The sequence below is a fragment of the Erpetoichthys calabaricus genome, chromosome 10 (assembly GCF_900747795.2).
Source record: "Erpetoichthys calabaricus chromosome 10, fErpCal1.3, whole genome shotgun sequence".
NCBI lineage: Eukaryota > Metazoa > Chordata > Cladistia > Polypteriformes > Polypteridae > Erpetoichthys > Erpetoichthys calabaricus.
The window spans coordinates 13,668,770-13,685,844 of record NC_041403.2 but is presented as its reverse complement, the minus strand read 5'-3'; the positions used below and the strand labels follow the sequence as shown (position 1 = coordinate 13,685,844).

General features: G+C 41.1%; 3 protein-coding genes across 3 annotated transcripts in view; 1 reads left to right on the top strand and 2 right to left on the bottom strand.

Moving 5' to 3' along the window:
* ebna1bp2 (EBNA1 binding protein 2) overlaps positions 1 to 6,231 on the bottom strand; it is a 36,303-nt gene extending 30,072 nt beyond the window's left edge. The window contains exon 1 of the mRNA XM_028810898.2: positions 6,064 to 6,231. Coding sequence (XP_028666731.1) covers positions 6,064 to 6,138 — 75 coding nt within the window. The 5' untranslated portion in view covers positions 6,139 to 6,231. The remainder of the gene's footprint in view (positions 1 to 6,063) is intronic.
* A 6,535-nt stretch (positions 6,232 to 12,766) lies between these two features.
* Positions 12,767 to 13,284, top strand: LOC114658837 (histone H3). The gene has a single exon (XM_028810903.2). The coding sequence runs from the start codon at positions 12,827 to 12,829 to the stop codon at positions 13,235 to 13,237; it is 411 nt and encodes a 136-aa protein (XP_028666736.1). The 5' UTR covers positions 12,767 to 12,826; the 3' UTR covers positions 13,238 to 13,284.
* A 908-nt stretch (positions 13,285 to 14,192) lies between these two features.
* LOC114658833 (histone H1-like) lies at positions 14,193 to 14,882 on the bottom strand. The gene has a single exon (XM_028810900.2). It carries the CDS (start codon positions 14,830 to 14,832, stop codon positions 14,242 to 14,244), a length of 591 nt encoding a protein of 196 aa, XP_028666733.2. The 5' UTR covers positions 14,833 to 14,882; the 3' UTR covers positions 14,193 to 14,241.
* Positions 14,883 to 17,075: the final 2,193 nt, after the last annotated feature.

Sequence of the window (17,075 nt, the reverse complement as noted above, 5' to 3'; positions counted from 1 at the left end):
ACAGACTGCTGTTGATGAATGCTCTCTTTAAGGCATTTTGCCGAGGAGTAATTAAAAGATACAATGAACAGCTTTTCTCCTGCCCGATTACTGAATTGTCCTGTTAGAGGGTATTTCTTTCTTTAATATGATGTTTAATTTCTGCTACATGAGTCTGTGGACCTGGGAGTGTAACAACAAATCACTTAACCCGTATGAAACTTTGCAAACATTTTGCAGGGCTGTGGAGTCGGAGACAATTTTGAGTACCTGGAGTCGGGGTCGGAATCGGCAAAATATACCGACTCCTAATAAATTTTAAATTGTAATGAAAAAAAAAATACAGCAAGTTCAAATGTCCCATTTCACAAACGATAGTCATAATTAAGTACTTCTCTGATGTAAGAATAAAGCCCAGTGCATAGTTGTGTTACTACTAGTGTGAAGTTCAGATGAGCTATTATACAACCTGACATTCACATATTGTAATCTGGATTATGGTACATTACAAAAAAGTGTTTTCATTTTATTTCAGATATAATGTGTTTAACAAGTTCATTCGAGTGTAAACAAGTGTAATGAGGTAGGTGGAGGTGTGTGCTATGGCCTGATGTGTGTTCAGGGGTTCCTGTCTTTTGTTTAAACTGGCCAATACAGTAGAGAGTCTGCTTCCTAGCCAGTAGTTCTGTAGTAAATGATGTGTATGATGTCTTTCTTCAATCAACATGGAAAATACATTAGCATATTAAATACAGAGGAGTCGGAAGTACCAGAAACTAAAGAGTTGGAGTCAAAGGATTTATCTACCGACTCCACAGCCCTGATTGAAAGCCTAAACATTTACAGCAAAATCTCACCAATGCATTTGGCTCCACACATAAAAATTTTGGAATTTGTTCCAAACATGACTCTCATGTTGTTTCAAACAAGCTTTGCAACAGGTTGCTGTAAAAATTACAGCTTTATAGTGGGAAAACCATAAGGTGAACATGTGAAATGTTTAGGTATGTTTGCTTATAATGCAAAGAGCCTCAACTGCAGTCAGCATGTCTGTTTGTCTGCATGGAACAGATTGATGCCCAAATGAAATTTGGCACACTAATTCTGCAAGGACATTTATTAAGAAAATCCAGTTTTTGATAAGGTGCCTTGAACAGAGCACACGGTACAAAGTTTTGAAATTCCAAAAACTTCCATTGAAAAGCTTTAGCGAACGTTTAAGCTCATATCTCGTAAAAAACAGAGAAACATTCTGTGTGACTTCAATTAAGCATTAGTTTTTACGGTTTCAAATTTACCTTAAAAGATGTTATTTCAACTTGTATATTTTAATTTTTAAGTCATTTGAGAGCTGCTATTGGTGGCAAAACATGAAAACACCTTCAGAGTAGTCTTGGCCTCTGCCTGTAGACAAAGTTCCTACAATTCTAAGGCACAGCAGCTCACTTTTCCTTTTCCTTGAAATTGTAGCAGGTAATTGACATGATGTTTGTGTGCATAAAAATTAAAACTGCATGCAACTTAACTTATATAAACAGAGGTGAATCAAAGTGGAAACAAACTTCTCAGCTTTGGCTTGATAACAGGTTAAGCACATAGTGGATAAATGTGTAAGGATTTCTGTTACATTAAAAACAACTTCAGAGCTGCACTGTCTGCATATCACAGTGATTCAGGAATTCTCTGACACTATCATTTATTAGCAAAGCATCACAATGATGTGCTGTCCAGCACAGTCTGGTGCAGCCAACAATTTAATCTTGACACTTCAACACAGATTTTTAACTCACCACTTTGTACTTCTTTGAAAAGAATTACGTTTATGAAATTTTAGGTCCATTTATTTACAAATTCCACCACAAAGAACTTACAACAGCTCATTAATCCATTCCATTTTTTTTCCATTATTTGCAGAGGACTCTGCTATCTATGAAATGCTATTGAGCCACCACAAGGCTTTTGTGGTCCATTTTTAACTACGATATTGTAAAAAGATGTGAAAAATATTTGTATATACTGTATGAATCCATGGAATTTATATTCTAGCATTACTGTTATTTTTAAACATTAGCTATCACAATTTTGTGTTTTAAAATATTTTTGTAACAGTGAGTAATTATGAAGAAGTTACTGGAAAAGTTTAAAAGCCTACAGATTCAAAAACAGTTAACGAAGTCTCTGAACTTAAGCCATGGGTATATTTTCTTACTTGTTAAATTACCTTTAGTGTATTGTAATAGACCTGCAGAAGATCTATGCATAGAAGATGTATATGTATATGCATATGTTCATAGAAGAGCTATGAACATGAGACAATACCGAGGAGTGATGGAACGGTGTGATTGTACCCATTTACAAGGAGATACAGTGGAACCTCGTTTTGCGAGCATAATTCATTCCGGAAACGTGCTCACAGTCCAAAGCACTCGTATATCAAAGTGAATTTCCCCATTAGAAATAATGGAACCTCAGATGATTCATTCCACAACCCAAAACTATTCACATAAAAATGATTAATACAAAATAAAAATACATAAAACAAATTAACCTGCACTTTACCTTTGAAAAGAATCATGGCTGGTGTGAGTGAGTTTCCCCAACAGGACGACATGCGGAAGAGCGTCCCAAAGCAATCGCAGTCTCCCAGCACTGTAGCAGTTCGCTGTAAAACCGAATCCGAAAAGATCACGGACATGCTATAAGCGCCTGCCGTCGATGGGTGATACGAGGAACATTATAAATGCGCAGGGCACAGTACTACTTGGCCACAACTCTGCCTGACTGCTGTGTCTGTGTATAGGAGAGCGGCAGATCCTGCTGCAATAAATAACCGCGATGTTGCTGTTTCAAGCTGAATAAAGCTGGTGTTGCTAAAGTACTGAGACTCAGCTTTGTGTTTTGGGGTGCAAGACGGGGACTCGCACGTCACACCACACACGCGTGCACAAACACACACACACACACACAGTCACAATGCTGTAGTAAACAGTAGACGCTCATATGGATGTTGACTATATGAGTGAGGCACGCTGACTAAGACAGAGAATAGGAGACGATTACCCACAATCCCACAGTGAGAGAGAGAACCATAAGCTCAGTTGTGATCACATGATGCTCAGCAGACAAAGCGTATACACACTACTCGTATTGCAAGACCTCGCTCGTTTATCTTAGCTCGTCTTGCTAAACACTCGTAAACCAAGTTACTCACAAACCGAGGTTCCACTGTACTCAGGATTGTGGAAACTACTGTATATAGGGATAAAGCTGATGTCACACACAAATACAATTTGGGAAAGGGTTGTAGAGAGAAGGCTTAGGAAAGAGACCACCATAGCTGAGGAACAGTTTGGTTTTATACCAGGGAAGAGGAACAACTGATGCAGTCTTTGCATTGACACAACAGATAGAGAAGCATTGAGAAAACAGAAAGGATTGCATATGGTGTTTATTGATATGGAGAAGGCTTATGACAGAGTGCCACATCAAGAGGTGCAGGAGAGAGAGAGAGAGAGGAGGACCAGAGAAGTGTGTGAGGATTGTCAAAGATGTGTATGAAGGAGTAAAGACTCCGCTTAAAAGCAGGGTTGGGATAACAAAGAAGATCCCTGGTGCAGACCTACTCTTACTGGGATGTTGTCTAAGTCCTTAACTCTTGATCTGGTTGTTGATCTTTTGACTACTTACTTTGCCCCCTGCTCGCTTCACTCACCATCCCCTTCCCCGCTAGCGCTACGCGCTGTTTAGAAAAGGTGGGCTGAATGCACCCCAAGGAGACATGGTTGCTCCTCCGAAACTCCTCTTAAATGGTGATACAATGGGAAACAAATAACAGTTTATTTTTTTTCTATCTCCTCTTTGCTCGATCAGCTACTGGCTTGCTGCTGCTGCCGCTGTGCCACGTGATTTGCATTTCGTGTAGCATCTCACTCATTTAAAAGCCTGTACAGCAGTTGTCCTTTTGTCTTACTGCATTGTCTCCCTCCTCCACCAAACATCCTCAAACATTATTCAATCTCTTTTCGCTGTTCTGTTATTTTACCGAGTATTATTTTCCATCTGTTAGCGCTAATGCGATCTTTACTATCATTTTTTGAGACTTTTGAATTTTCCTACTTTCATTATCTCTAACTTGCTCTGCTTGTGTTTCGCGCCAATGTTTCTGCATTCTTTATGACGTTCTACTTTGTCTTTTTCCAGCCCTGGGCATGGTTAAATCTCTTGGCCCAAAACATTTTTAAGAGCTCAGAGCACAGGAAGTGTGCCTGCCAAAAGTATTCCAACAATTGAGAGGTTAGATGACCTGGTCCAGGGCGTGGACTTGCAAAAGTCACCGTCTCACAGAACTTGCTTCCACTAGGTGGTAAGTATGATGTGACTTGACCGTCTCACAGGACATGAATGTGTCTCTCTTCAAAATATCACGTCTCATCACATAAAAAAAGTCTCGTCCCAAGTTTTTTTTTTATAAGAGAGAGGCGGGATAAAAGACCAATCAGCTTGGTGCTTTTTCCTGATGACATTGTGTTGTGTACCACCAGAAATGAGGAAGAGGATTGATAATAAATAGGTAGAAAACAAAATATTTGAGGTTTAATGATGATCAGGATTGAGAAGAGCTATTGAAAAGTGTGGCTAAATTTAAATATTTAACATCAGTGGTAACCCAAGATGGAGAATCAGATGAAGAGATAGTCTACAGAGTACATTGTGGATGGAACAATTGGAAGAATGTATCAGGAGGATTGTACGACTGAAGAATTAAGGCAAATTTAAAAGGTAAAGATTTTTAAGACAGTGGTAAGACCAGTAACAACGTATGGAGTGGAGGCATGGGCAGCAAAAGGAACATAAGAGAAGAATCTGGATGTGGCAGAAAAAGTGTGATAAAATGGTGATAAGGATGTGTAGAATTACAAAAAAACAGAGAATAGGAAACAAGAGGCACTAAAAACTAGGAGTGATATCTAGGAAAGTAGGATGAAGTGAATGGATGTGTGATGAGGGGAGACAATGAATGCGTAAGCAAAAGAGTGATGGGAATGGGAGTACAGGGGAAGGGGAAATGAGGGAGGCCAAATCAGAGGTGGGTCGTTAAAGTAAAAGAAGATTTGAAGGGAAAGGGTTTGAATGGGGATGATATGCAGGAATGACCTGTTTGGAGAACGTTGTTAAGGCATATTGACCCCTACAAAGAAGTAGGAAAAGGTGATGGTGTAGAAGAAAATCTCGCTGGAGTGGACAATGCACTGGTGGAGATGTGGAGTTGTCTAAAAGGAGGCCTGTAAGAGGAACTCATCCAAATGTGAAGAACTGGTTAGTGACTCTCAGAAGGAGTCCTGAAGTAAAGAGATCTTTTTAAAACTTAGATCTTGTGCAAAAAAAAAAAAAAAAAGAAAAAAAGAAAGAGAAATATTTGGGTGTTGAACATGCAGTAATGCAAACACTCTGAAAAGGGTGTGCAGTCTTCTGAGAAGTGTATTAATATAGGATAGCCTTACAAAATATATTACAAAGTAAAAAAAATCTATTAGCACAACGATAACTGGTTAATTGAGAAATCAGACACGAATAAAACAGCAGTTTCTTTCAAAGTTACACTAATTTACCCAAACAACGTATTTAAGGTGAACAAGTAATCATTATGCAACAAAACTAACACTCACTTAATAATCTTACAGACACGTAAGTATGCGAGACTACGTACTATTAAAAATCTGATCATGCCCGATACTAACATCACGACGCATAATGAAAATCAAATTCGGGCTGCATACAAGAAAAAATGACATGGAATCACGATTCAGCATCAGCATTAAGAACAGCACACAGTTTGGACGTACAATCAGGCACAGTATAAGTGGTAAAACGGGATGTGGACCATTTTTGATCCTCACACCCATCCCAAAATAATCATGATAGAGCTCTACACTAACATACTAACAGGAATAGCTAGATAAAATACAAATATAATAATATATAAATAATAACGATTCGGATCCATGCAATAAGTATTACTGGCTCGTACTACTATAAGATTGATAGAACGGTTTGTTTTACAATCGCGTGCACACACCCACTTACCTCGCCGTCTGACAGATCCGAGTTCTCATTTTCAGACTCTGATTGGGATAACGACTCCTCATCAAAAGTATTCATGGCTCACTATGCCGTATCCTAGTATAATAAGAGCACGCTCACTTTCGTCGACTCACGTGTAACACCATAGCTTCCGGGACTCAACGGAAATACGTCACTGGAATAGTACGCAACTTGATGCTCTGACTGCTCTGTGTGCTCGAGAAACAACCGTTCCGGTATAGCAAACTTGTGTTTCTTTCTCTGCTAATAGTACATTTTGACCTCTTTATTCATGACAAATATAAAAATCACACATATTAACAAAGGATTTTTTTCATACATCTGGGAAAGAAAAACATGCTACTTTAAAAGGTAAATTATTTTATAAATACAAAATATGTTTTTTCTACGAATGGTGTTGCTGAAACTGGTAATTTCCTTCATAAATAACATTTTTGTATGTTAGCATTCTTTAAAGTATAATTCAGTTTGTAGGTGCAATAGTGTTTCAATCCAGCTGAAAATTGTCCTAAAACTGCCTTCCTTCCAACAAGAAGATCTATCATATTCAATGCCACCTGTACGCAAAATAGGGCCCTAAGTGGAATCTTCTTGGGACCCAAAAATCTGAATCTGCTCAATTAGTATTTCTTATAGCAGTTTTAAGTAGAACAATAAATATATAAGTAAAGCCACCACCCCCACTGTCTTCCACTGAGAGTCATGTATGTGCAGCACACCATGTTGACAGTTAAGTTTCTCTTTGATAATGCAAGTGCAGTGTACCTCGGAATAATGAAAAATTGGGAACTACCAACCAGCGAGGAGTCATCTGTGTCCTTTCTTCAGGACACAGGTATTCTTCCTATAGAAAGGCAGCGTCCCTGAAACCACCCTATGAAATTATATTTCTCCGACCAGGTAAAGTGGAGGTACTCCAGGAAAACTTGCCACACAAGTGTCACCATTCGACAAGGGAACTGGCTGGAGAATTCCTGATTACCATTCACAACTGTGGTTCAGTTCATTTATTTGTGGTGTGAGCTGCTAACATCAGTGAAATGGTGCGAAAACCAATTAGACATGGCGAAGGGAACAATAGTTGACTGGAACAACTATATGCGGTGTCACAAATGTGCACTTAGGAGGCAGTCAAAAAGCTCAAAGGTGAGTGAAATAACGCAAGATGAGGGGTTGATATGCGGTAATGGTGCCTTTCTCTCTTTCTTTCCATCAGACAATAAGAAGAAAAATAAACACATACTTCCGGATTCCAAAGATGGCCACCAAAAACGTCACATATGGCACCACCAGATCATGTCATTTCCGGCCCTTTTATATGACAATACTTCCGGCTCCTTCTGATGACATTGCTACCATTACCACATCACTTCCGATCCACCGTTGATGACGTCGCATCCGTCCTACAGATTTGACGTCATCTCCTGCCAACTCACTTCCCATCTCCATTTTGTTTTTCTGTATAAAGGCGCCATTTTGTATGATAACGATGTCAAATCACGATATGCTTTTTCATCACTGCAAGAAGTCTTTGCATCTTTTCTTTCTCTTATGGACATTATACGGGGATGGTCCCCAAACCTTTTTCCTTGTAGATGCTTCTTATTTTTGTAAGAAAAACCTATTACAGAGGGAAGTTTGCGCATGGGACGTCAGTCGTCGCGAGAAGACACAAATTGGATGTTAGGAACTATGTGTCAAAATTGACGAAAGTTTGTCCGACACATCGGACATTTGATCTATCTAAAAACTATTAAACATAATGCTATTGTTACTCCATTTTTACTCTAGTAAACAGCTAGATTTAGGGCAGTGGCAACTGATGTAACCTTAGCTAGCTTACAGGAAGTTAAACAAATTTAGGTTTCTAAAAACATCTGCAAGTGCAGCACAAACTTCTTCTTCATGCTTTCATTTTTTTCTTTTCTGTTCTCCTGACTGGTGTTGACTTGAAACCGACTTTATACTGCTTAATGGAAAATTAACACAGCAGGTCATAGTCAACAATATGAATATGATAATTCATGAAACAGCAATAACCCAATACAGTCATGTTGCAGACCACCACAGCTGCTGTCCATGGAGGAGGTTGTTGCTTTGCAATGTACATTAGTGATGTTATGTGATACGCCCGGTTACACTGTGGTTAAGATTAGGGTTGTGAGACTACTGGTTATCTAACTTAACTCAAGTAAACCAAGTGAGAAAATGTGCTTTTCAGTTGGCTGTCCAGCAGAGGTCTGAGAACCCTTAACAGGTCCCCTACTACACAGGCCCTCTGATCATGGACCCCACCTCTGCATGATCTGTGTATAGGAAGGGGCATCTCTGATCATACTAGAAGCTGATTTTTTGTAATTATTTTATTCTAGGAAGATCACAGTAGCATAAAGGTTAGTGTTATTGATTTAAGGGTCCAGCATCCTGGGTATGAATCCCGTTCCTAGTCGCTATCCATGTGGAGTGTGCATATCTTATTTGTTTTTAGGTGGATTTGGCTGTGGGGAGCTGAGCAGTTGGAATGTGATGCAGTGCATCCTATTATATTAGATCCTACTCACCCTATGACAAAATTGCTGATTCAAAGATATGATGAACAATTTAGTCACCCTAGACCAGAACGTTTATTTGCTGAAATTAGGCACATATCCTGGATCCTGAGAGGAAGAGAGGCAATTAGGAAACATAAGCATGTTTGTAGAGAGTGTCAGAGATTGTGAGCTAAACCTCAAGTGCCTAAGATGGCCGATCTGCCACTAGCATGGCTCCGTTTATTATAGCCAGCATTCTATAGTACTGGAGTGGATTGCTTTGGGCCTTTTATTGTGAAAGTCGGCTGTCGTAATGAAAAGAGATGGGTAGTGGTACTCAAATGTCTTACAACCTGGTGTGTCTATCCATCCATCCATTTCCCAACCCGCTGAATCCGAACACAGGGTCACGGGGGTCTGCTGGAGCCAATCCCAGCCAACACAGGGCACAAGGCAGGAACCAATCCCGGGCAGGGTGCCAACCCACCGTAGCCTGGTGTGTCTATTTGGACATATTTACTAGCATGGATGCAGACTCTTTCTTAATGGCCCTTCGACGCTTTATTCCACGATGAGGAAAACCCTATGAATTGCTTTGTGATCAAGGTATAAATTTTCGTGGAAGTAATCAAGAGTTGTATGAGGCCTTTGCAAGTTTAACAAGTGATCTTAAGTTGCTTCTGGCCAAACAAAAAATTAGGTTCCAGTTCAATCCACCAGGTGCACCACATTTTGGTGGTGCTTGGGATCGGGAGATTCGTTCAATAAAGACTGCACTTAACATAACCTTGGGGTCCCAAACAGTTACTGAAGAGGTGTTGAGGACCATTCTAGTGGAAGTAGAAGGAATCTTAAACGCACAACCTTTAGGGTATGTTACTTCCAACTTAGCTGATCTAGACCCAGTCACCCCCAACTATCTGCATATGGGGAGTTGGGGGGCTGACATAACCCTTCCTTAGGTTGTCTATCCTGAATCAGATCTCTTGACTTGAAGGAGATGGAGACACAGCCAGGTGCTGGCAGATCGTTTCTGGTCATGCTTTCTGAAGTATTACCTACCGAATCTTCAGACACATCAGAAGTTGCAGAAAGAGGCAGCTAATCTAGCAGATGGAAAGGTAGTAATGCTTCTTGACCCACAGTTACCTAGAGCTTCATGGCCTTTAGGTAGTGCTGAGAGTCATACCAGGAGCTGACGGACGAGTTCAAACAGCTGAAGTAAGGATTAATGGAAGCGTGTACACTCAACCTGTGACCCGACTTATAGAACTTCCAAAAATACCTAACGATGAACCTTCCAGTGACAGAACTTCAGAATGATGTAAAAGGTCAAATTTGGCATACCAAATTTGGGGGCGGCTGTAAAAAAGGCTTGTGTGCCTTCAAGGTGCTGAAGCATGGTCACGTGAAAACCGTGCAGTGTGCAGTGAGCATGTGAGTTTGTGAGATGTACCTTGTGAAAGCTGGAACTACTGGAGCCGCTAGAGAAAGTTTAAGTTTGTGCATTTGTTGACCAAATAACCACACACATACTCACCTACCTGTACAGTTGTTCTACTTCATGTGAATTTCTGGCATTTCAACATTAAGGAAATTTTCCTGAACTGGTTTTATTAGTGGGCGGCACGGTGGCGCAGTGGTAGTGCTGCTGCCTCGCAGTTAGGAGACCCGGGTTCGCTTCCCTGCTCCCTGCGTGGAGTTTGCATGTTCTCCCCGTGTCTGCGTGGGTTTCCTCAGGGTGCTCCGGTTTCCTCCCACAGTCCAAAGACATGCAGGTTAGGTGGACTGGCGATTCTAAATTGGCCCTAGTGTGTGCTTGGTGTGTGGGTGTGTTTGTGTGTGTCCTGCGGTGGGTTGGCACCCTGCCCGGGATTGGTTCCTGCCTTGTGCCCTGTGTTGGCTGGGATTGGCTCAGCAGACCCCCGTAACCCTGTGTTCGGATTCAGCGGTTGGAAAATGGATGGATGGATGGATGGTTTTATTAGTTCCTGTGTTCTAACCGACACACCACAGCGACTACAGCGTATTGCAAGTCTGCCTTCTCAACTTCCTTTCCAATAAGTAAATATGTAACATATTTAGTTACCTTTTTTGTAAGTAATACTGTAAGTAATGAAGTAACTTTCCCCACATTACTTGAGAGACATGTGCTCCACGCTTGTTTTCAGATTTATAGTGGCTGTTGATGATGTTTAAATCTTTTTTAAGATGTTTAGAGCATTTTTATGACATCTGAGCATTTTGCCAAAAGAGAACTCCGTAAGTCATGTATATAAACAGAGGTTTTTAAAAAACCAGCGGCACGGTGGCGCAGTGGGTAGCGCTGCTGCTTCGCAGTTGGAAGACCTGGGGACCTGGGTTCGCTTCCCGGGTCCTCCCTGCGTGGAGTTTGCATGTTCTCCCCGTGTCTGCGTGGGTTTCCTCCGGGCGCTCCGGTTTCCTCCCACAGTCCAAAGACATGCAGGTTAGGTGGATTGGCGATTCTAAATTGGCCCTAGTGTGTGCTTGGTGTTTGTGTGTGTCCTGCGGTGGGTTGGCACCCTGCCTGGGATTGGTTCCCTGCCTTGTGCCCTGTGTTGGCTGGGATTGGCTCCAGCGTGACCCTGTGTTCGGATTCAGCGGGTTGGAAAATGGATGGAATGGATGGATTTCTACTTTAATCGATGAACTCATCTTATCCAGACTGTTTGTGTGTTTGCGTAAACTCACTCAATGACAGTAAGTCTCCATTTGGATGTCCACAAGAGGGCAGTAGAAGAGCATCAAAAGATAATTGTGGCAGTTTTTCCTTTCCCCTTCAGGATGAAACAGGAGGCAGTTGGAATAGCCGTTACTGTGAAATTAATGAAACACATCAAAATTCAACAGTACAAATAAATTCAGAATATAAAATTTTTCAGAGCTGAGAAAATTAGTATCTAATTTCTGACATATAGAGGTGGGCCCTCGATGGCTCTGTCATTTACTAAAATTTACACAAGAGCTGTGGTATGCCCTCCTCTAGTTTAAGGGCTTGGAAATTAAAGACAATTCAGAGAATTGTACATTTTGTGCATAATACAAACAATTCTCGTTACCAATATTTCCATTCATTTTACAAACCTTCTCCAGATTAGGTGAAGTGGTGGTTCTGAGGCTAGGGAACTGCGCCAGCAGTAGGAAGGATGCCTGTTTAAATCCCATAAATGTCAAAATTGTGACTTGAGCAAGGCCTTTAATCTGCAATTGCTTCGTCCTGGGTATGACGTTAATCTGGTCCTCCAACTTGCAGGGAAAACTTGGGAGTTGGTGGCAAGATTGGCACTCCAGCCATGGTAAAAAAAAAAAAAAAAACAGCACTGTTCCAGTGTGGTGCTGAGGTGTCACCCGCTGCACTCGGGTCCCAATCCAGGTGGTCCATCATGTGGTGGGTGCGGTAACGCGCTATCAGCGTATGCTCCCAACCAAGCAAATCTCCATCACATATTGCACATACCCTTCTTGCTAAATATGAACAAAACAAAACCGTGATATCTGTCTCTTTGATTAGGTGGATAATAAAAGAAAGCTTGTTAACTTTTAATTTATTGACTAAGTCGCACCCAAAAGTTATGCTATGAGTACATTGTATAACTTCTTAAAATTAAAAAGTGCTTATTTTGCCACCATTAAAATATGTACACAAATGAATTTAAAAACACAGCATAATCGCACAATGTAATATTATTAATGGTATTTGTTTGATCTTTTGGGATAACTGTTTTATACACCAATTTAGAAGGGTTTTAGCCAAGGAATTGTATGTTGTATTGGAGCTGATATTACAGAGACCGTCACGCAGAATTCTCACTTGTCTTTCATTTTTTTAACAACCAGTTAAGATACAATCATCTAGAGAACACATACTAAATCGAGTTAAGGAAAATACAGCAACAAAGAAGAGTGAAAACCGTTCAATACGCTGCCTTTCTGTGAACAATAAAAGGCAGTAGCCGTTAGGATATTCGGGATCGGAAACAAAGGCACCGTTCAAATTGCGCGCCCAACTTTTAAAACAGGCAATCGAAACGAGTCATCTGGGCTGAGTCTTGAAAAAGAGAACCCGTCCCCCTTTCCTTTCATCCAATCAGAGGGCGATAAGACTTCAATATAAGGCGTTACGGCCAGCCATTTGGTTAGTTTATTCGTTAGGTTTTTATAGTGTAAGTGATTGCTCGTTCAATCTTTCGAGAATGGCAAGAACAAAGCAGACAGCTCGTAAATCAACTGGCGGCAAAGCTCCCCGAAAACAGCTCGCTACTAAAGCTGCTCGTAAGAGCGCTCCTGCTACCGGTGGTGTGAAGAAGCCTCATCGTTACAGGCCCGGAACAGTGGCTTTGCGAGAAATTCGTCGCTACCAGAAATCCACTGAGTTACTTATTCGCAAGTTGCCTTTCCAGAGACTGGTGAGAGAAATCGCCCAGGATTTTAAGACCGATCTCCGTTTTCAGAGCTCTGCTGTTATGGCTCTGCAAGAGGCCAGTGAGGCTTATTTAGTCGGTCTGTTTGAGGACACCAACCTGTGTGCTATCCACGCCAAGAGAGTGACTATAATGCCCAAAGACATCCAGCTGGCTCGCCGCATTCGTGGTGAACGTGCCTAAGAACACCACTTCATACAAAAAAAGGCTCTTTTCAGAGCCGCCACAAACTTTCCTAAGAGATAAAGTCCTCTTTATTGTACCCAAATGTAGTTATCGCATTACTAACTCGATATAAATGTGCGCTACATCTAGTATTCGGGGGTTAATCTACTGCACAAACTGATCCCAGCGCATCACTAAATATAACGCGAATGAATATTTAGCGGGTTCTCGCTGTAAGCAGCTGTCGGAAACTCGAGCGCGGCTAGTTTAGGCAAGGGAGACGAACATCATGGCTCTCAAGACCCTGTGTAGCAAAAGTGCATCTGTAATGTGTTCAGGACTTGCTGCTCACTCGAGTGTCGGTCAGGACGCTGGTAAATGATGCAGAGAACTGCACACAGCAGTTAAGAATGAAATCGAATAAAAGTCAAAGATGTATAGCTGTATTTGAATATTTAGTGTAGTTCAGACACATACCTATATTTATTGGTGAATTGCACAAATCCAGTAGATGTCAGTATTACTCATTAGGCACTAGCTTATCGGCAGAGATCCAAATCAGTTTCAATAAACCGTAACAAACTTACGAAAAGTACATTGATGCAATACCAAACTATTAAATATTGCTACATGTAAAAACACTAAGGCACGTTTCCAACAAAAACGCTAAACAAGTGCGCTTTTAAAAAAAGGTTGCATCTTAACATAGCCAGGTGTTCATTTGCGTTTTGTATGTTCCATTAACGCACTTATTAATTCGGGACACTATGGACCTCAGTCATTACAAACATTTCTCTATGGGGAAACTACTGTAGTACACGTGCATCTATTTCGCTTTTTGACCATCCTATATGTACTCTCGTGCATGCTGGGAGGCGCACCTTGAAATGTGAGCAATGTCTTAGTTATTGCGCTCTCTCGAACACCCTGGGACCTTGAAACATGTTATAGATTTGCCCTTCTCGAGAATATGGGGGCTCTTAAAAGAGCCGTTTACGTATACAAATAGGAATGTAAACAGATCACTTCTTTTTCGGTGCCACCTTCTTAACAGATTTGGGTTTAGCGGTCTTAGGCTTAGATACCTTGGGCTTTTTCGGGCTCTTGGCTGCCTTTTTGGGCTTGGCAGCTGGCTTCGCTTTCTTGGGACTCTTGGCGGCTTTCTTAGGTGTGGCAGGCTTCTTAGCCGTCTTCTTGGCTGCTGCGGGCTTCTTAGCTGCCGGCTTCTTCACTTTCTTGGCGGCAACGGGCTTTTTCGCCGCTGGCTTCTTTTTCGGAACCGCCTTTTTCTTCGTAGCTTTCTCTTTGGTCTCTGTCTGCTTCTTGTTGATTTTAAAGGATCCAGAGGCGCCGGTACCTTTCGTCTGCACGAGAGAGCCTTTACTCACAAGGCTTTTTACAGACAGCTTAACGCGGGCGTTGTTCTTTTCCACATCATAGCCACCAGCAGAAAGAGCCTTCTTGAGCGCAGCCAAAGAAAGTCCATGACGCTCTTTTGAAGCCGATACGGCCTTAACGATCAAATCAGATACGCTAGGGCCGGTCTTTTTATGCTTCGTGCTCGTTTTCTTCTTTGGCGCTTTAGCCGGGGTGACTGGAGCCGTTTCTGCCATTTCCAACAAACACACTTGGATTTCTCTGTAGGAGTCAGCAGCGAGTCGCGTCTCAGCCTCTCATATTAGACTGGTGAGAACCGTGCAGACTCAAGCAGCGCGCTGCACGAACCAAGAGACCTGACAAGTGTGCTTTCTGCCATCACAAAATCACATATTTTACAAGGAAAAAATGGGAAAAATCAACCGGGCGAACTCAAGACATATTGAAGGAACATGTTTTTATCAGGGCACGTGCCATGGCTTAAAAAGAAAGTTTAGCTGAAAGGCCAGGTAAAGTGAAATGGCAAAGCGTAAAGGACAAGCTGTCACTAGTTACAAGACGAACGGGAATTTTGTTATAAATACTCGGTGAATATAGTTTCTTTCACACTGGAATAATAGTAGAGAGGTCCGTCACTGATGCTGAATTTACTTTATATCTTTTATCCAAAAATCCACAGAAAATCCGAGCTGTCTGCAAGATCAAATTAACACAGTGACAGAGTAGATATGACCTGACTTCTGTTAGATTTCCTTGGAAGACACTTGTAAATGAAATAACTTCCATTCAAAAACCCTGAGCGTAAAATTGTATTATGCTTCAGATATTAAAATTGTCCTAAGAAATTTGTCATTAGATGAATCCAGTCTGCTTTACTAATATATCACATAACCATAGAATCAGGGCCGGATTTTCCTATAGGCTAACTAGGCTTCAGCCTAGGGCCTCAAGATCAAGAGGGGCCTACATTCAAATTGTTAGCAAAATTAAAATTACACTATTCTAAAAACAGTGAACACTAAAACACTGAACCGAAAATAAGGAGAAATTCTACGCATATGACTAATAAACAAACATAAAAATGTATTGGTTAAGATCAACGCGTATTACATATTTTATTAGCTCTCATGTAATTTACAAACTTAAAAATGGAAGGTGAAAGGGCCTCATAAGTGGAATAGCCTAGGGCCTCTTTTCATATAAATCCGGCCCTGCATAGAATAATGGTTTATTGCACACAACAAAATACATTTTTAGCAATGAAAGACATCTCTGAATTTCCAATGACTAGCTTCTCAACTTTTCCAATAGATAGATAAATTGATTGAAACATACTTAGTTCATCTGTGAATATGTTTACAACAACAAAAAGAAGGGAATGAAGATGGGCACACAATCCAGTTCCAGTAGAGAGCAATTATAATTTATACATCAGTTTCCCGACCACCTTTAGTGCAACTTGAGAATTGGAGTGAAAATAAAGACATAGGCCATATCCGGCAGCCACTACCATAAAGCAGGAATAGAAACGTCTCGAGAAACTACTCAATTGCAAGCCACACTCACACTGACCTGCTGGGCCCATTTTGAGTAGCAGGTTGACTAATCCAAAAGAACACCTGAAAAGTAGGACCAAAAAATGATTTAGACATAAAGGATATGTGTGAACTCTGCAAGGACAGTGTTCAGAGCAAAATCTGTACCCAGTCCCAGAAGTGTATCAGTGTACTGCCTCACAGCCCTTCAGTTCGGTATGGGAGTGTTGTATGAATTGGATTTTGTTCCTTTAATGTGATTGGTGGCATCTGTTACATTTTCTGTAACTGTTAAAAGTGGTACAATGGTTGTACTGCTGCCTCACAAGATGGTGAATTAGGTTCTTGCCCTGGTCTTTCCAAGTGTGTAGTTTTCTTTCTTCCCTGTTTCCACATGATTTTCCTTCAGGTGCTCCAGTTTACTCTAACAGTCCAAAGACAAGGAGGATCTGTGATTTGGGCTGACTTAATTGGCCTAAATGAGTGTGTCCATATCTGTGTTTGCCCCACAGTGGACTGGCATCCAATCCAGGTGTTGTTTCTGCCTTGTGACCGAAGACTACTGGGACAGGCTCAAGTAGCCCTGCGATCCTTAATAAAATGGATGGATAGATGGATGGTTAAATAATGGTGATAGCCACTGTGATTTTCTACACTGTGGTGTGCTGGGCTGGTAACATCACTTCAATGGGAGCAGGCTCAGTTATGAAATTCACTCTTGAAGACAAAACGAATGGTCATTTTGTACAATACGACACACCCTTTCCACACTATCATTAAATGTTTTTTAGCCAACAAATTACTCCACAGAATTGTGACAAGAACCACCACTGGGGCTTCTTCCTAATTGCAGTAAACACCATTATACTGTCTCACTATGCCTGCACTTTAATGTTTAACCAAATTAACCAAGTTTTCATCTTTTCATTATTTCTGTGTCTATT

What these genes read in the sequence shown, in the direction of transcription:
- LOC114658833 (XM_028810900.2), bottom strand. Translation starts at nt 14,832, where the DNA reads ATGGCAGAAACGGCTCCAGTCACCCCGGCTAAAGCGCCAAAGAAGAAA.
- LOC114658837 (XM_028810903.2), top strand. Translation starts at nt 12,827, where the DNA reads ATGGCAAGAACAAAGCAGACAGCTCGTAAATCAACTGGCGGCAAAGCT.